General features: G+C 27.1%; 1 protein-coding gene and 1 long non-coding RNA gene across 2 annotated transcripts; one reads left to right on the forward strand and one right to left on the reverse strand.

Annotated features, from left to right (window-relative positions):
- Nucleotides 1-3,443: 3,443 nt before the first annotated feature.
- Nucleotides 3,444-5,266, reverse strand: LOC107629592 (uncharacterized). The gene is made up of 2 exons (XR_015907379.1): nt 5,076-5,266; nt 3,444-4,332 (listed from the first exon to the last, which is right to left on the reverse strand). It is a non-coding gene; the product is annotated as an uncharacterized LOC107629592 (long non-coding RNA).
- An 8,331-nt stretch (nt 5,267-13,597) lies between these two features.
- LOC148569824 (uncharacterized) lies at nt 13,598-14,965 on the forward strand. The gene has a single exon (XM_088510204.1). The coding sequence runs from the start codon at nt 13,613-13,615 to the stop codon at nt 14,963-14,965; it is 1,353 nt and encodes a 450-aa protein (XP_088366330.1). The 5' UTR covers nt 13,598-13,612.
- Nucleotides 14,966-21,055: the final 6,090 nt, after the last annotated feature.

Raw genomic sequence — 21,055 nt, forward strand, 5'->3', positions numbered from 1 at the left:
CAAACATACGTCGACTTTTTGTTACTACGAACTCTGAAAGTCTAATAACTCCAAACTTTCTAGCATTTTCTTAGTAAGCATAGTAGTTAATTAGTTTTGAGGTATGATTTGAAGTTTGAACAGCGCAAATAATCAACACTTTGACACACTAATATTTTTAGTTTCCAGCATGTTCCTTAACCAGATTCTTCCTTATATATGTTGATAAGAAGATAGGCACAAAAAGGTGAAGTTACAAAAAAGAAATCAATTGCAAATTTGTAACAAAAAAAGAGGGGTAAAGTACTAAATTGGTCCTAGCTTTGGGCGTAATTCTGTTTTGGTCCTTAAGATTTAAAGTGTTCTATTTGAATCCAAAAAAGTTTCATTTAGTATCAATTTAGTCCCACAGTGAGGTCAAAATTAAATAATTAACAAAATGTCCTACATAACAACAGTTCAAAAACAAAATCCATAATCTGGAGAACAAGTACAAGCTCCAGAGACACAAAATTAACCACTCAATACATTTATTTATCATTTTCTTTAGTTTTATAGAAAATCTTACCACTGTTAATATGTATAACAATTAATATATATTGATATTGAAAAACAATCTTACTAAAATTTTTTATTTAATGTTAAAACAATATATATAGATATCGAAAAATTAATAGTAAAATATAAAAAAACTGTTAATGAAAATTTTGGTAAAATTATAATTTAATAATTAAAAAATTATTGAAGGGTATTTTAGAAAAAAATAATATAATTATTAAATTCTTTTAAAAATATAATTTAATCAATAAAAGAATAATTTATTAAAAAATATTTTGGTAAGCAAAATTTAATGATAAAAATTAAAATTTTTGTTAAAAATAATTTATTTTTCTTAAAAAATAGATAAAAGTTAACATTAGTTAACACAAAAAGTTTAAAATGGATTAAAGAGGAAATTTTTTTAAAAGTTAGAAGGGAGAAGAATGTATATTTATAAAATAGAGGGGAAGGGAGTGTCATTTTAGTAAGAGTAAAATTTTCTCTAATTCTAAATACTTGTTTCAGTAAAATGGCATATGCTTGTTGATTAATAAAATTACGTTGGTTTCAAGTTTTATACGTTTAGGTGTTTTTCTTTTCAACTTTACAATTTAACCCTCTCCTCATCGTTTACACTATTCTTAATTTCTTACACATACGTTTTGTAACATATAATACACACACTGACACAAACATTTACCTTATAGTTTAAATTTGATTGCCATAATATTGTTATATATCTAACTTGAACATATAACTACTACCTCCAATTCAAGTGTTGATAAAAGTAATTTTAAAAAATCTAACAAAAAGATGACAAAACAATTAATTGTTTAGCGTACTTTTGTTTCTTATATAACTAGATGACGTCATATAAAATTGTGGCTTAAATATTTCTGTTAGTTTTAGTTTTAACAGAAAACTAAAATTGAGTCATTTGATAATCGTTCTTCTTTTTTTCTTTTATCAATAATTTTCAGAGTGTATTTATCTATCGTTTTTAAAATTATTTTTATTACAATATAATTTTTTAAGGAATAGATTTGGTACCATTTTATCTTATCAACTCGTTCTCAAAAAAACAGAAATTCGATAAGTCATACACTAAGATAATTTAATAGTATAAGTTTAAATCATGCTCTAAGCCATTATGATATAGATCAGAATCCAAATTTAAACTATTAGATTACTTTAATGTATGATAATGACTTAAAATATATATCTCCAAAAAATAAAATTATTCAAAACCTTAAATCTGTGCAATATATGCGGAGAGATTTAGAAACTGTGGTAAGCAGCAAGTATCTGAACAATGCACAAAATACAAGCATGTAGACCTCATATAATAAGTCTCAAATTTATGTGAATTGTGATGATTAAGTTTTTATCTTTTTTCTTGTTTCTGATCCTAAAAGGCTACCCTGTCATTTATAGGATGTACCACATGAATGTACCTTTGTGTAGATTATGACTCTATGTAATAAAATGTATATTTATTTATCATGAGATAACAAAAACTAAATAATAAAATAATGACATGCTTAATTATTTTGTTATCTAATGCAACTATCGTTAGCATGAGACCCCTGTATAAGGGATTGTTTTTCAAAAGTTCTTGTAAACTGTAACTGTTGATTATGATTTCTTTTTTATTAAGGAGATACATTAGGTCAAGAAATGACTTTGTTAAATGGAAAAAGTTGCTTAAAACTAAAAGATATGTTACATACTCAGTTTTTGACTTTTGTGTACTGTGAATATTCTTGCAATGGAAGCATCTTATTATATAGTTATATCAATTATTAATATGATCTAACACTATGCCAAAATTTGGATGCAATTGAAAATTTTACTTTAGACAAGCGATCTTGAAAACATTTTTATGGGAGCCAAACATATAATTAAGATATAAATTATGTGTCATGAAACTAATTTTCTTTCAAAAACTTAAATTCATAGGAAAGGTATTGATTATATCTCTAACATTATGTCAATTATTTATGTTCAAATTAAAAGTATTAATATTTTGTATCTTTCAATCATTATAACTTCATAATTATTATAGAATTGTAATAAATTATAATTAGCATAATAACATTTAAATTTATAATAAATAGATATTTTTGTTTTTAATTTTTAAATTATTTTTTTAAATATTAAAAATTGATAAGAAAAATATAAAATGATAAACTTTAAATTTAACAAAAGCTTCTTTTTTTTTTTAATTTTATGATATCACTTATTCTATTGTGCAACACATTTTGACAATGACATAGAAAATTAAAACATTAGACTTATTTTAATAAACACTACTCAGGGAATAAATCATGTGGAATTAGTTTATCTATTTTATAATTTAGTTGAAAAATAATGTATTATAAAATATTAAAATTAATAAAATAGTATGAAATCATTTGTTAATATTATTTATTATTTTATAATTGGATTTCATTTAATAAAATCATTATAATTTAAAATTATTAGCTTGTCTTTCTAATTATAAACTTAACAAATATTATTTATAATTATAATATAATCAAGATATAAATAAATAAAAGTAAAAGAATAATAAAGATTTATGACGTTAAAAAAAGAGATATATATAATGGATAAAAAAAAGAAAAAAAAAAGGTACTTTTTAGACGACTTGAACTAAGAATCGGAGCATTGTGTAACGACTTACAAGAGGAGTGAACACTAACTCAACTTCTATTTATTGTAATTTTAGATGTTATTATGTTAATTATAATTTATTACAATTCTATAATTACGAAGTTATAATGATTGAAAGATAAAAATATTAATACTTTTAATATTTTTTTTCTACTGATTACATATCCCTATAATGTAAAGATCTGTATGCAGCATTAAAAAATGGAGATGACATTCAAATTTACAATGTAAGAGCAAAAATACATTACATGGAACATACAAAATAGAGATGGCATTCAAATTTACAATGTAAGAACAGAAATGCATTACATGGCTTTCAAATAAGTTAGAATCAATCCGCCTTTAACAGAATATAACAATTACACATTGAACTCTTTCTGTAGATAAATAAACAAAGCATACAATTTTTTTGTTTTTGTTGTTCATACAGACACACTCACACTCTCACTTAGCATACAATTATTTGTACAATTCATAATATATTATGAAGGCAAGAAAGATCCAACCAAAAAAACCTAAAGTTCATTCGCCAATAATCCATTTCTCAGCAAAGGGGCCCAAACAACTTGTTGGATTAAACCCAACACCAGCATAGCCTAGGTATCCACTAACAATTATAGAGACAAACGTTGTCAATGCCAATGCTCCAGCAGTCAACACCTTTGGTAATCCTAATTTCTTTAACTTTTTTTTGTCAAATCCCAAAGTAAATAGCACCAAAGATGTGAATGAAAATTCTATAAAAAATGCAACTAGTGGCTTTGATCCTAGTTTTATATTATGATCATCACCAATTGCACAGCTTTCTAATGAATACTTTTCTTGTAATTTTGGATTCATTACATATTTTAGTATAATGAAACCAATTATTGATCCAATACATTGTGCAATGATATACATTAGTCCACGTGTTATAGTAATAACATTCTTTAATATTGCTATTACTGTGACAGTGGAACTCATGTGAATTTCGAAGAATGGAATTGTGTTTAATAGCAACAATAATAAAAAGAATATTACAACAGGGACTAACAGTTTGGGATCAACTTCATTTGAGTCCAAGCAGCGGATTATTGAGCCTGTTTGCATAAACATTAACATGTAGTTGAGAACTAGCTCTCTCAGCGCTGCCACCCATGTCTAAAACAAGAAAATAAAATAAAATGTCATTCTTTGTTATATTAATCTTAGAGACAGTAATACAGTATAATCTTTTATTAAAAAAATGACAAAAGCCCTTTAAAAAAAGCATGTTGATATCCCAAAACAATTGTTGCAGACACAAAAAAGGGCTTTTGAACTAAAAAATAAAGAGCTATGTTTGTTGGGATGCAAACCATGGTGCAAAAAAGTAACCTTTTTCTCCTGTTTATGAAGTAACTATGAAATACCAAAAAAAAAAAAAAAAAAAAAAAACGCAGCTCCATCATTTTCCTGTTATCTCTCTCTTTCACCATTTTCTGTTTTCTTTTCGTTTTTTTTTTTTTTTTTTTCGCGCCGAAAACCCCATATCTGTCACCGACGACGTTTTTTGGCCGCTCAACGTCTCTTTTCACTCAGTCTCTTCTCATCACTCTCTCACAATCTCACCTCTCTCCGGTCTTGCTCACTCACTCACTCACAACTCGTCGTCGCACTGTGTTGTCCGTCGCCGGCGGCAGAAGCAGACGGAACCTGCATCTAGTCCCTGGGCAGGTGAGTTCTAACAAATTGCCCTGTTTTCCGTTGCTGTAAATCATCACTTGAAGGTGTAGTGATGAAATGATGATAATCAGCAACAAATTCAAGTACATATGCTATAACTAATATGACTAGAAGCTATGATGAACAAATACATATGTTATATATATAATGACGACAACAACAACAAGGTATTCAATTACCAGTGGCATGAAAATCTCATGTGCTCCAATGAAAGAAAGAAAATTAGACTTTGAAGACTTATTGGTATCCAAAGTGTTAACCTTGTCAGTCTGAACAGTAAAACTTGCCATCAATCCTGGATTTTCAAAAGGAACAACTTTCTGAACTTTAAATTAGAAGCAAATGATATTTCTGTATTCGTAATTCGTATGTTCCTTTCAACTAATTCATGCATATATATATATATATATATAGGCCAATGCTAGCATGTTGAAGATGTAAAATTTCAGTTGGTGTTGAAATGATTTGTCACGATGAAAAGGACGCATGTAGGAGTGGGCGTAACACGCGCAGGCAGGGACTCAGATGTGTTTGTCTTAAGCTATAGTGAATTGTGATTAGTTTTTTTTGTTGGCAGGATCGTTTATAGTGCTAATCCTGGGTTTTGGGCTTTTGGCTTTATTGAAGATATTGTTTGAACTTTGAAAACGGGTTAGTCTCATGTAAGTTAAATTTTATTTAGAAATGCTGGTTTTGATTTTTTTTTTTTTTTTTAAACATTGAAGAGCATAGTAAATGCAAAGTAATTAACGAATCATTAAAAATTTAAAAGAATAGTGAATTTTAAAAAAATAAAATTAAAAAAAGAATATATTTTTTTTGAATAAGTTATCTCAACACAACACAATAGAGCAACAAAAAACCTACGTGAGACAACAACAATCAAATCCATAACAAAAGAAAAATATCTCTAGTGTTATTTTCAGCATGAGGAGTGCTAGGGATCAGCAACTTTTGTGATTTGTAGTTATTAAATAGCCATCAATAATAATTTTAATGGTGTGAGATTGGTGTGAGATTTCATCTAATGATTTACTTTTTCTTATTGGTTACATGTTGGCTAGAATTTAAAAAAGTTGTTGGCCCCCTAAACTTTTCTTTTCAGCATTGCAATCAACAACAAAAGGGATCCACACTACTCCACTCTCTATAACTAATTAAAGATTTCTAAAAAATTTCTTCAACACCCACTTCCTTGCTATTAAGAATCGGTCCGTTCCTCTCTAGCCAAATGATTCATATAAGCCATTTGTTGCACTCATCTCTCCTGTTGACAAAAAAAAAGAAGAATATATATATTAAATTTAAAAATAAGGATAATTTATATTAATAAATTGATTGGCGGCTAAAATTATACAGATGTCATGAATAAAAATTAGTTATATGTCTACTATAAACAAATCTATATAAATCAAATTAGTGAAACTCAATTTACGTATTTATATATAAATCACATTAAGCTAATTCGATTTACTATGCACAGTATATACATAGTAAATATGTATAAATTAAAATAAAAAATTTTATTATAATAATTTATTATAATAAAATTTTTATTTTTAGTCCTACATTAAAAATTTTTAATGTATTTATTAAAATAAAATTTTTTAAATACTTTGATTTTAATAAATAATAATAAATATATTAAAATGTAAAATTTAAATTTTTTATATAAAACAAAAAACTTTTATTTTTAATACTAAAAATAAAAAATATACGAACAAAAATAATACATATAGTTTTTTTCTAATAAATATATAAAAATAAATTTTTATTAAAATAAATTTGATGTTGATGATTTGTGCAGGTAACTAGTTGAATATTCAGACCAAAAATAATTTATTTTTATAAAAAAAATTGTGATAAATCAGTCTAACAAATATCGTAGACTTTTTTGTTAGGCGAATGATATTGTAATTTGTTTATCGTCGCTCCACCATCAATCTTCCACACTCCAACAACAAAGTAACATCTAACATGTATCTCCTCCTTCTTTAGTATCCCAATCTTTTAATATTGACAACATTTTTACAACTTTTACACTTATTATTATTATTATTATTATTATTATTATTATTATTATTATTATTATTATTAGGGTAAAATATATTTTTTGTCCTTAAAGTTTGACAAAAATTTTAAAAATATCCGTCCTTAAATTGTTTTATTTTAATTTTGTCCCAAAAATTTTCGATTTGCATCAAATATACTCTCAACGGTTAAATTTTCAAAAAAATTAAGACTAATTTAACAATAATGCATGAAAATTATGCTTGATTTGCTTGTGTTGAGGGTTATTCTTATGAAATTATTATTGAATTGGTCTTGAATTTTTTAAAAAATTAGCCGTCAGAAATATATTTGATGCAAATTAAAAAATTTTGGGACAAAATTGAAAACAAAATAAAATTTAGGAGTATTTTTGAAATTTTTGTCAAATTCAAAGACAAAAAATGTACTTTAATCTTATTATTATTATTATTATTATTATTATTATTATTATATGGTTTATTGTTTCTGTTTAAATTTAAAGGTTAAGGATTTAAAGTTTAGAATTACGGACTAAAATTTATGAACAAGTTGAGAAATTTAAGGTTTAGTGTTTAAGAGTTATTTATTTAGTATTTTTTATCTAATATTAACTATTAAGTGTTTAGGATTTATAAGGTTATGATTGAGGCATTTTGGATTTGTGGTTAGAGTTTATGATATGTTATTGATGGTTTATGGTTGAGAAGTTATGTGTTAGGATTTAGGATTTTAGATCTAAGATTTGTGATTTAGGATTTAGAGTTTATGTTTAAGGGTTTAGGGTTTAGTGATGTGTATTTAGTTTTTAAAAAAAAATAGTTTATAAATTCTAAATTAGTGAATATTAATTTAAGGTTGACAAAAATTTAGTATAAATTCAATGATTTGAAATTTTTTGTTTTTTATTATTTTAAATTAGTAGGTATTTTTTTATTTTAAAATTTTTCTTTTTTTACTATTTGACAATGATTTGAATTTAAAAAAACAAAAATAAAAATATTGTCAAAATATAAAAGATTGTGGCCTTTTTAAAATTTTGTAATATTTTAAAGTGTTAATAAATATTGTATATTTACTAAAAAAATTATAAGTGTCATTTATTTAGAACAAGTTGTTTAAATAAATTAATTGGACTTCAAATTAATCATATTACAACTTTTTAATACAGTTATTTACAACTTTTTTATATATATGTAAACCGATACAGGTGTAGCGATTTTCAAATTGAATATAATTCACTATAGGATAATTAACGTAAATTAGCTAAAGAAACGAGCTTAGCAAAAACAGCTAAAAGTGTAGCAATTTCAGAAGGATTTGCAGGTTACATAAATTGCTGCTAGGTATAGCGATTTATGTATAATGAAAATTATCTCTATTTCTGTAATAATTATGTATGGAATGAAATGAATACACCATTTATCATATGACATGTATTCATATTGTTAGATCTAACAAAAAAATATATTAAAATTATAAATTTGATATACTTTTTAATAAATAAAAATTTAAATTTTTTACTATTATTCAATTAAATTTATCTATTTTTTATAGGACTATGTACAATTGATAATAATTCTAAACTTCTTTTATATTCACATAACATAAAAGTTAAATTCTTTTTTTAAACACTCTCAAAAAGTCATGAAAATAATTTTTAATATTTTTAAAACATAATTTTAAATATATTTTTTTATACATATTTATTGTTGCTTCTAGAATAATAATAAAATTTTTAAATTTTACCACAATAATTTTTTGTAAGAATAAATTATTGGGATAAAATAAATTTTAAAGTTTTAAAATAACATATTTTTAAAGATAATTTTCAAAAATGAATTAAATTTTTTAAAATAAACAGTTAAATATTGCACTCTTATTATTATTTAGAACAAAAAAATATTGTATTCTTTAGTTTTTTAAGCAAATAAAAGTGATTGTTATTGACCTATTGTACTTAAAAAATAGTATCTAATTTGTTAAAAAAATTAGAATTAATATTTAATTTAAAAATATAAAAATAAATAAATTTTTAAAATTTAAAATTTATTATAAAAAATAAATAAAAAAAAAGTATGATCAAAGAATCATAAAAAAGACTGAAAATTGGGGCTATCTAAAATGACTTATACAAGAAGAAACCGTCAAAAATTTAAAATTTGCCGCACATTTCTTTATGTCAACACTCAATATTTATTAGAATCCAAAAAATGTCATTACAATCATTTGTTGGACTCCCAAAAATAGATCAACAACATAATCATTATAGGATTATTCTCTACATACAAGTCATTTACACATACAAGTTCATACAAATTATTTATATTGTATTGTTTAAGAATTTTTTATGTATGTGTATTGATAAGTTCTATATAATTCAAAATTCTTTCTCTTTTTCTTTGCATTATAAAAGTAAATTTTATTGAATTATGATTAACTTGTATAAATTTATATGTTAAAAAGACTTGTATGTACATCTAATTAAAAATTCTCTTTCATCATTCTCTCGCCACGCTGTAGGAATTGTCGGTTATCATCAAGGCAACTTACACACGTAACTCTTTCACTGCGCTATCTATTTTCAGCATCAACCGAAAAAAAAATTTTGAGCGCCATAGCATAATTCGTATATATATATGTGATTTGTTTATTTATCAATTTGGCTATGTAAGAAAAAATATATAAAATTTTTTATTTTGAAAAGTGAAGTTAAATACAAAATGAAGATTTTAACTAAATTTTAAGAATATGCATTACACATCATGTATTTATTTATTTTTTTATTATAAAAAATATTTATTTTAGAAAAATATTTTTTACTATAATCAATAAGACCTGCAATTTAGTACCATAATCTTATAGAAAATTATATGGTACAGATATAAATCTGTACAGATTTAAAGATTTGTTTCCTTAAACCACACTTTTTAAAGCCACATTTTTCACTTAAAACCGTAACTCTTCACAAAAAAAAACGTCACCTAATGGAAAAAAGTAAATTAGAAGATTTAAGAGAAGAAATAATTAAGTTATCGAAATTAATAGATCAAAAATTAATGATTTTAACTAATGTTAACTGTAATGACACCGAATTCTTAAAATCAATACAAAATGATTTTTCTCAAAATCTTTATTTTACTATAAGTTTTATTGAAGGACTTCAAAAACCTGAAAAAACTTATTTTTCACACGGAATTTCTAAGAAATGTTACCATGGAAATGATTCCCCACATCTTTATCATACTTTTAACCCACAATTAAATTCTATAGTAGATATGCTTGAGGAAATATTAGTATCTATAAAATTTCAAAGAAATAAGGAAAAAGAAAATCCCAAAGAAGAGAAATTTCAAAATATAATCAACATAACAGAATTAAAAGTAAAACCACCACTAAAATTATGAATATTGAAGAAAAATTAGAAGAAGTTACAATGCTTTTTAAACAATTAAAAATGGCTCAAGAAAATAATATTATGGAATAGGGATTTCAAATAGAAGAAGAATTAGTAAATTCTGAAAATATAGAAAATGAAGAACACATCCTAGATTATTCAAGTGACGAAGAACCAGCAATTCCAATACAAGTAAAAAATGAAGCTGGAACATCTAGGGATAATCAATCTCAATTTAAATGGGAAACAGGTTTTGATAATTATGCTTTTAAAAAAGGATTTATAAATAAAGATTCAAAATATACAAAAACACCATCAAAATACGTTCCTAAAATCCAGGAAATGGAAGGAGAAAGAATGCTCGATTTAGACTGTAAAAAGAATGAAAAAGAAATTTTCGAAAACTGGTTGAATTCCTTCTTATTAGAAGCCTTTACTAATCCAAAGCTTAATGAATTATCTGGAAGAGATATTTGGAATTATATAGGGTTTCATACTAAAGGAGCTATAAGAGATTATATGACATCAATAGAAAACCAAATAATAGAAGAATTAGCAACAAAAACAACAGCTTATGATAAGATATTATATATAATGATGATTCTATATAAAGAATTTTTTGGAAAAAATATTATAGATCATAAACAAGAAGTCTATAATAAAAAATATCAAGAAGCAAAAAATCATTTAGCTAACATTCAGATATATGATCTATGTAATGTGGAGTCTTATATATGTGAATATAGAATACATTATTACAAATTAAAAGAAGAAGATAAAAATCATTATCTTAGTATGTATATAACAAAACTTCCATATCCTGCTAATGAATTTATTATGGGAAGATTTATAAGAGAAATAAATAGAGGAACAATTGAAAATAATTTTGGTGGAGCAACCTCTGCAATAAGAGAGGAAATAAAAGAACGTTGTATGCAAGAAGCAACTCAAAAAAGATTTGCAAATATAATTAGAATTTGCTGTCAGGATAATGAAGAGATACCTCAAAAATATGGTCTTAATAAAAATTTTCAAAGAAAAAGAAAATATCAATTTAGAAAAAGGAAATACTATCCAAACTGGAGAAAAAAGAGGTATTTTAGAAAAAGAAATAACAATAAAAACAAAAGACAAAAAAGTGATTATTGCCCGAATAAAAAAGAAAATTGTAAGTGTTGGTATTGCCAAGAAGAAGGACACTATGCAAATGAATGTCCGAAAAAGAAGGATAAAAAGGATCTTACTAAACAAATAGAAATTGCTAAGTCCTGTTTTATGGAACCATTAGAAGAATCTGATGATAACTTAGACTATATTTTTGAATATGTCTCGGAAACAGACTCAGAGACTGAGTAATAATGCTACATTTATTACTATAAAAATAACAGAAAAGTTTATAAATGCTTTTATAGATTCTGGAGCAACACAATGCTTTGCTAGTTCAAACATAAAACTTGATTGGAAAAAATTAAAGAAACCATTAAGAGTTAGAATAGCTGACAAATCAATACATAAAATTAACCAAAAAGCAGAGATGGTTGAAATTTTTATTCAAAATTATAGGTTCATTGTTCCATCTATATATATGTTAGACTCTGGAATGGATTTTATCATAGGAAATAATTTTTTAAAGTTATATCATCCATTCATTCAAGAATTAACATATATAGTTTTAAAAGCTCCACACGATTCTTCAATAAATCAAAAATCAAAACGTATAAAAATACCAACTACTACTATAGATAAGATCTTAAAATTTAAAATATTTTCTATATTAGAGACATGTTATTTAAATTTATACTTTCAGATAAACATCCCAAAAAATAATCTTGAAATAAAGATAGAAGAATTTTTGGATGAAATCTGTGCTGAAAATCCTTTAGATATTAAAAATACAAATAATGAATTAGTAAGTATTAAATTAAAAGATCCTACAAAAGAGATAAATGTTCCAAATAAAATTCCTTATTCCACAAGAGATAGAGAAGAGTTTTCATTAGAATGTAAAGATCTTTTGGAAAAAGGAATTATAAGATTAAGTAAAAGTCCTCATGCGGCTCCAGCCTTTTATGTCGAAAACAATAATGAAATTAAAAGGGGAAAACGAAGAATGGTTATTAACTATAAGAAGATGAATGAAGCAACTATTGGTGATGCTCATAAACTTCCAAGAAAAGATTCTATTTTAGAAAAAATCAAAGGAGCAACTTGGTTTTCATCTCTTGATGCAAAATCAGGATATTGGCAACTTCGTTTAGACGAAGAAACAAAGAAATTAACTGCTTTTACTTGCCCAACAAAAGAATCAACAAGTGTATTGCTCTATGAATGGAATGTATTACCATTCGGGTTAAAACAAGCCCCAGGTATTTATCAAAGATTTATGGAAGAAAATCTAAAAGAGTTAAATGAATTTGTTTTAGTGTACATTGATGATATACTAATTTTTACAAAACAGGATAAAGAAGATCATCTTCAGAAATTATTAATAGTTTTAGAAAGATGTAAAGATAAAGGATTAGTTCTTAGCAAAAAGAAAGCAAGAATAGCAAAACAAGAAATAGAGTTTCTTGGATTAATTCTATCCACTCAAGGAAAGCTAAAACTACAGCCAAATGTCCTAGAAAAGGTAAATTTATTTCCTAATAAAATAGAAGATAGAAAACAATTACAAAGATTTTTAGGGTGTATAAATTATATTTCTGATCAAGGATTTTTAAAGAATATAACAGAATACACTAAAAGCTTATTTCCAAAAATAAGTACTAAAAAAGAATGGAAATGGGATGAAAAAGATAGTATGCAAATTCAAAGGATTAAAGAATTATGTGAAAAACTTCCAGAACTTTATATTCCAGAAGAAAATGACTACTTAATAGTAGAAACAGATGCTTCAGACATAACCTGGTCAGGATGTCTAAAAGCTAAGAAGGCTATAAAAAGTTTGGAACAAGAAAAAGAATCACTAGATTCTAAATATTCCCCAAAGGAATTACTTTGCAGGTATATTTCAGGGACTTTTACTCCAACAGAACAGAGATATACTACTCATGAAAAGGAAACTCTAGCAGCAATTAAATCTCTTAAGAAATGGAAAATTGATTTACTACCCAGAGAATTTACATTAAGGACAGATTCAAGTTACCTAACAGGTTTCATACGATATAATTTAAAAGTTGATTATAATCATGGACGATTGGTAAGATGGCAATTATTTTTGTTACAATATCCAATAAAAATTGAATATATTAAAGGTGACAAAAATGTTATTGCAGATACATTAACAAGAGAATGGAGTTCGTCTACAACGCATTAGATCAAGAAATTCAGAAATACGAACAAGAACTCGAAAAATGCAAGCATTGTCAGCAAATAAGGACACAGATCCAATCCCTCAAGAAGGCCATCGAAGCAATGAAATCAACACAACAACCAAAACCATCAGAGCTCAGCCAGCTAAGCGTGGTGGACAAATCAGGTGAAGAAAAAATTCCAGAAAATAAAACAATTGCTGAAATTATCAAAAAATCCACCCAAGATAAAAAATATTATGTAATTTATAATGGCCCCATGAAAGGAGTATATGATGCCTGGGAAAAAGCAGCACCATTCACACACCAGTCAAAGATAATTCATAAAGGAGGATTCCTAGCACTGGAAGAGGCAAAGAAATCCTTCAAGGAATATGAAGCTCTTCATCCAGAGCAAACCCTAAAAAGAGCAGATAAAGCTCCAATTCAAACCCAGAGAACAGGGATAATAAGAAACATTCCTACAAGGGCTGAAATCAAGGAAAAGAAAAGGGTCTGTAGATCTAATCTCAGAGAAACTCTTAACATAGTCCTGAATTGGACTGAAGAAAAAAGGGCAATTTTGGGATATTATCCTGTTGCCAAAGAACAGCTAACAAAGCTGGTTATATTTCCAGATGCTTCCCCATCTGACACCTATCAGTTTTTTCAGTATGGATTAATTGATACAATCTTAATTTTTAATGATTTAAAAATTATTAGTGAGTTTCCTGCAGGATTCGTTGATGCAGTGAAGAGATTTAAAAATATGATTGACAACGTAAATCCAAGGGATATATCCCTAAAATTTACGAACAGTCAACCTATTTTTAATGAAGAAGAAGAATGCTTGGTTCCAGCACACCAAGTAATATTCATGTCCGTCTTCCCAGGAAATTTTCAACCAATTGATCAAGTTCAAGATTTAACAATCTACAGTCATGAAGGAAGGCTAGCCAGCACACTAGCAAGGGTCTTCGAAAGAACTCAAAAGATAACAAGGGAATCTCACACAAGAATTAATTATAAAAGCAGAAATACTTTGCTTGTGTCTAGTAAAAGGAATGAAATTGAAGAAAGAGAGATGAGACTCTTAGTGGAATTTGAATCAGCATTCTACAACTTATCTGGACTCTTAGAAAAGCTCCCTGAAGGGATAAAGAGGAATCTCTGCTATTTGATAAAAGACAGAGAAGACCACAAATGCCAGCTATGCGTCTCAGAGTTATCTGAAGAAAGCAATAATAAAACGGAATCAACCCACATGATAAAGGAAGAAGACAACGCATCTGAAGGTCACATAATGAAAGAGGAAGACAGTACATCCGAAGCATCTCTCAACATTATTGCATAGTGACGTAAGCGCTTAGGTCATAGAGCACCAACAATGTAGCTGGTGCAAGATAATAAACAATGACGTAAGCAATGACGTCATAAGAAGGGTAAGGATGGGAATTGTCCATCAGACCCAACCATTATAAATAGGTTGCTTAGGCAATTGTAGAAGGCATCAGACAATAGGAAGCAGGAGGCTAAGAGTACTCATATGCTAGGAAAGCAAAGAGGAAGCTGCCGAGGCGATTCTATAGTCTGAGGAAGAATCCCCTTAGGGAAAAATAGTTCTAAACTCCCCTCTGGAGTTAGTATCTACAATCTCCCCTCTGGAGATAAAAACCCCTTATGTAAAATATACTGAATAAAGGAAGTTTTTCTCCAGAAAGGTATATCTTCATTCTAGTCTTTCAATTATGAATTATTTAGAAAGTTTAGAATTAACAGAAGAATCTGATTATTATAGATTAACTGCTTTATTAGATAATGAAAAGCAGGCTGTTCTAAAAACAGAATTAAATCTCAAATCAAATGAAAATTTTAATAAACAAAATCTTTTAAAAGAAGTTTTTAACAGAAAAAATATAATATACTATGGAAAAATTCAACTTGAAGCTCCTATAAAAATAAAATCTGCCAATGGAGAACTTGAAATAGCTTTGATAAATAATGAAGAATTGAGTAAACAGATTGAGAAAATTAAGGATCAACAAAAAAGATCTAAAATTGGATGGATTCATATTAGTACTATACAAGTCTTAATTAAATCTACATATATGAAAGGAATTAATTCACCAATAAGTTTAGCAATCTGTGACAAAAAAATTACTGATGACCCAATAGATCAAATAATTGGAATTGTTCATGGAAATTTGGCAAACATAAATGTTAAATTTAATGCCCATCTTGGTTATGCTATACCTTTATCAACTGAAAATCTTGGAAGATCTGTAAGTTTGGCTTATAAATTTCATAGAAAGAATCTAATGGAACAAGATGATGAACCATTTTCAATTACATATGCAATAAATTATGCTTTAACAAATAGCCATCATAGTATAATATTTAAAAACAGAGAAAGAATTTATGTCGATGAATTATTTCAGAAAATTGTAAAAACAGAAATACCAAAATATAAAGCTATTGAAAATTCAGTTCTATTACTAAAAGAACCATCAGGAAAATTGGTTTCATCAAATTTTCAAATAAGAGAATCTAAAATTAATAGTCCCTTAAGTTTATCTAAGTTAAAGATTAAAGAAGAAGATTCTGAAATAAAAGAATTAACAAAAAAGGTCGAAAAATTAAATGAAACCCTAAATACTAAATTATGACAATAAATAAAGAAGAAATATATGTAACTTATCAAGATAAGAAACAAGAGCTCTTTGAAAGAGAAAATCGTTTGAATTATTTGCAGTTCTCTGAAATAAATCAAAGAGCATTTAAAGCTCTAAAAATAATCTATGACAAGTTAAAAAGAGAAGTTGAAGAATTAGAAAAATTAATAGAATCTCTAGAAAAAAGTGATGATAGAATTTGCAGAAATTCTAAAATAAATAATGAAGCATAAAAAGATTGAAAAACTAGAAAATAAAATAAAAAGAAAAAGGGCGGAAAAATTAAAAAGTAAAATAAAAGAGTATAAAAGGGAATTAAATAACCTTCAGATCAAAATTGATGACCTTATAATAAAAAGGATAGAAATAAGAATAAATATAAACAAGTTGGAATTAAATTTAAAAAATTTATAAATGCCTGGAAAACCATATTATGACTTAAAAGAACTAAAGCTATTGAAAGAAAAAATGGAAAATGAAGTCGAAAAATTAAGAAGGTATTTAGAAACAACAGAAAGTGTAGAAATAAAAGAAGTTTTTGAGGATTTGAGAAATTATATTAAAGAAAAAGACAAACAGATAAAAGATTTTATATACAATAATCCATGCAAAAAAGAATATTATAAACTAAAACAAGATTGAAAACTATAAAAATGAAATTACAAGGACTAGTAAAAAATTGGTATCATATAGTAGAAATGGTAAAAATTGGTATCAGAGCCAAGTTAACGATTAAGGGTAACACTTTCTCTTTAAGCAACACTTTTAGTGATACGCTTTTAAACCAAATAAAAACAAAAATCTGTAAATCTGTACCAAAATGCATCTGTACACTAGATGGACCCTAATCTTATATAAGGATTTAAAGGCCTTCTACTCTCAGGATGAAAACTTGAAAAGACTAAAATTTATGAAAATATTTGATAACCAAAAAGAAAATTAGTAAAAAAGAATTATAATTTGTCTTATTTAATATTTATTTATTATTGTCATAATTAATAAATGCTAAATAAAATAAATTCTTTTTTTCTTCTTAGTATTACCGAAAATTCATAAGATATTCAGTTTCTAGGTAGACAAATTTGGATATTTCGTAGACATTTACTGTTGCGATGATTATGATGATTCATCTTTTCATTATAAATTTTTTTCGATACCTATATGATATATTTATAGGATAGCAAAACTTTATCAATTGTAGAAATAAAATTATCACGTTTTGCTAATTTCTAGCGAATTATTCTATAGAAGTGACGATCACTTTTCAAAAAATCTAAACTTGTTTATACTATTTATAATCTTAAATAAATTTGTTAAGTAGCTAAAGGCTCCTACTATATATGAACGACATTTATTAAATATAAGCTCAAGTTAAAGTACGTAACAATAGTTAAATGTAATTTTTATTTTTGGTTCTAAAACTGGTGGACAAGTCAATTTGATTTAAAAATGATTAAGATCTCTACTTTAAAATAATGCGACTCATGTTAGTATTTAAGTGAATTTTTGTCTCACAACTTTTAGTATAGTGATAATTAAATATCACCATAATAACAAAAATGTTTGATAATAAAAAAAAATAGCTAAAATTTATATAAATTCTGCTTTTTTAAATGTTATCGTATTATAATGGCCAATTGACATAGTTAATATAGTTTTCGAAATTAAATTTTATGATTTAATTAGTGTGAATTAAAAAATAATTAATACGCTCTTTATATATTATTTACTGGTGAATATTGATGATCTTTGCATTATTGAAGACCTAAATATTTGAATACAACCTTGGCCTAAGTCACATGTCATGATATTCTTTGTTATGTTTTGGTGAATATAAAGTATCAAATCTACTTGTTGGTGACTGATCAAATATGGAGACACAATTCAATAGTTGCATGCCTTATTATTATTAGGAAAAGTCTAGGGGGCCAGCAATTTTATCAAATTCTGGCCAGCATGTAACCATCAAAGAAGAGTGAGCCATTGGATGAAATCTCACATTAATCTCACACCATTAAAAGCTTCATTGATGGCTATTTGATGGCTATAAATCTCAAAAGTTGCTGGCCCCCTAGCATTCCTCTTATTATTATCACTATCACGTGTGTGTTAATTCGCTGTTCACATTATTGTAGAAATAATCAAATTATTGTCCTTGAGCAATCAATTTTTTTTATCACATATATGATGTCCCAGCTTTGAAATATTAAACATGTGTCTCTCATTTTATTCTAATCACGTACAAGTAGAGTTGATTTAAAAATAATCTATTAACATCTCTCATTTTCTTTAAAAATAAATCACCAAAGTTAATATTAGAGCAACTCATTAATCTTGTTGATGAGATCTAAGTAAGTGGTCCAGAAGCAATATTAATCTTGTTGTCATTAATTATTCATTATCCTAAAGAATTGAAAGATGGATATATAAAGTATAACAATGTGGGGATAGAATAGGATATGATGGGCTACATTTATTGGTTGTATTATTTGGCTCCCACAAGGTTCATTTTGTTCAACATGATTTTGGTTTTTCTTTTCTAGCAATAAACATTATTACTAAATGTGGGTAAAGTGGTAAACATTACTCTCTTGTTAATGTGTTAAAACTAAAGAGAGCAACATGCAACATCATCTTCATGCTATACGATTTAATAAAGTATGAAATTGATGTAATAGCTATATTTTCTAACATATTATAATAGAAAATTCACATGGAGAAAGAGATAGAGAAAGAAAAAAGGAGTGCGAGAAGGAGACAAACATTAAAATGAATGCTACCTATATTGCTACCGATATCTAATCAAAGGATGTTTTGATACCAATATAGATAGAGTAGAATTTGGAGGGAATAATTGTAGTAGGGTAGGGTAAACAAAGAACCTGGAAGCATGTAATGAGTAAGCTTATGATATGAACGGCAATAATTTCACAGTTCCAGTGATACTAATAAGAAGCTATATATTAAGGTGAGTAAGTTTATGATATGATTAAGATTCATATAAGCTAAGCTTATTATATGTTGGGTATTGTATATCTTCTAAGCTAGGCTCACCGACGATGAATTTAAGAACATCACATTGTTTCTGACTACATTACACAGAAAAAGAAAAAGACATTATTAAGGTACATGTGTAGCAGTTTTCCTCTCAAAGCAAATGGCATTACCTTTCATTGAATTCGTAAAATGAGAGACACATGTTTAATATTTTAAAGCTAGGACATTATATATGTGGTAAAAGATTGACAGCTCAAGCACAATTATTGATTTGAGATTTGTTTTTGTTGTAGCAGTTGCTAGTAGGGTGCCGTCTATGGAGGCTTAGCTTGTTTGCTTCGTGGCTATGGTGGCTAGATATGATAGAACCTATGAGAGTTTGAGAGTTGGAACGGAGATGGTTTTGACTTGGATTATGACCCCCTTAATCGCAATAAATTTGTTAAGCATTCACGCCAAAGAGATCTGTTAGGAAACGGCCATGAACGCCGCCCAGATCCATGACCCTGGCAACACGCACATCTGGCTCGGCGCCAAGGCTAAGACCAATTTTCCATCTTATTTATGAATTTATAAGCATTCGTAAACTACTTTTAATTTCCTATAGGTTGAGGACTTGAGGTAATGCGTTCTTTTTAATCAATCATGATGCAAGTTCAACTATTGAATTGAGATTGTTGCTGGAAAAGCTCAACCTTTTATATTCTTAAATTTCATCCACCAAGTGCTTAATATTTGCAACTCAGTCATCCGATTAGTAAATGAATAATATACATTTAGTAATGCATTTCTATCATGATACATACTACGCATTTCATTTAAGTACATTCAACTTACAGGTTACTGTTGATTGTTGAGGTAACTGATCCAAAATACACAAGTTGAGATTTCAATTATCACTACTTTTTATTTTTGTTGTGGAAATAATATTTTTTGAAACACATAATAATTAAAAAAAATTCTAAGCACAACATACATGATCTATTTAATAGAATGATGAGTACACAGTAAATAAATAAATAATATGTCATTATATTATTATCTTTTAGTCAAAATATAGTGATAAAAAGATGGAAAAGTATGAGGAAACAATAGATTTATTGTACAATGCATACAATGGGAGTTTAAATGAAATTTAAATTAAATAATGGGTTATCAATTAATTTTGTATTATTTCTAATTTGAAATTTAAAACCATTTAGTATTACTATTAATTATAGATTCTAATCAACTAATTAGGTTAAAACGCTGCGTCATCTCATCAACGATCACACGGCTGCCCCATGCAGGATCTTTCCAACGCAGCCGCCCTCTCATCTACGATCGACAGCGCCGCCCTCTCATCTGCACACAACGCAGCACGGCTGCCCCATGCAGGAGCTTTCCAACGCAGCCGCCCTCTCATCTACGATCGACAGCGCCGCCCTCTCATCTGCACACAACGCAGCCGGTGTTCACTCCTTCAGAATGGCAGAATCGCAAGAAGAACATGCTGCAAGCGAGGGTCCTCCTTTATGCACATCACCTAGCCGAAATTCATTAATGGAGGTTGATATAGTTGAACCGTTAGTTTGTGTTGCCTCTGAAGTTTCTGAAAATTTATCAAATGAACAAGAAAACTTAGCCGCCGATGTCGCAGAGCACGGTCACAAGTCGAACAAGGTGAGCAATTAGGATTCTCAAATTCTGCCATGGATGTTTATTTCGCGTTTAGTTCTGCCATAAATGAGTTCTTTGATTGTATGCTTATTGAAACATGCAATTGTAATCGATGA

Source organism: Arachis ipaensis, chromosome B3, assembly GCF_059453495.1.
Source record: "Arachis ipaensis isolate K30076 ecotype BB chromosome B3, ASM5945349v1, whole genome shotgun sequence".
Classification (NCBI taxonomy): Eukaryota; Viridiplantae; Streptophyta; class Magnoliopsida; order Fabales; family Fabaceae; genus Arachis; species Arachis ipaensis.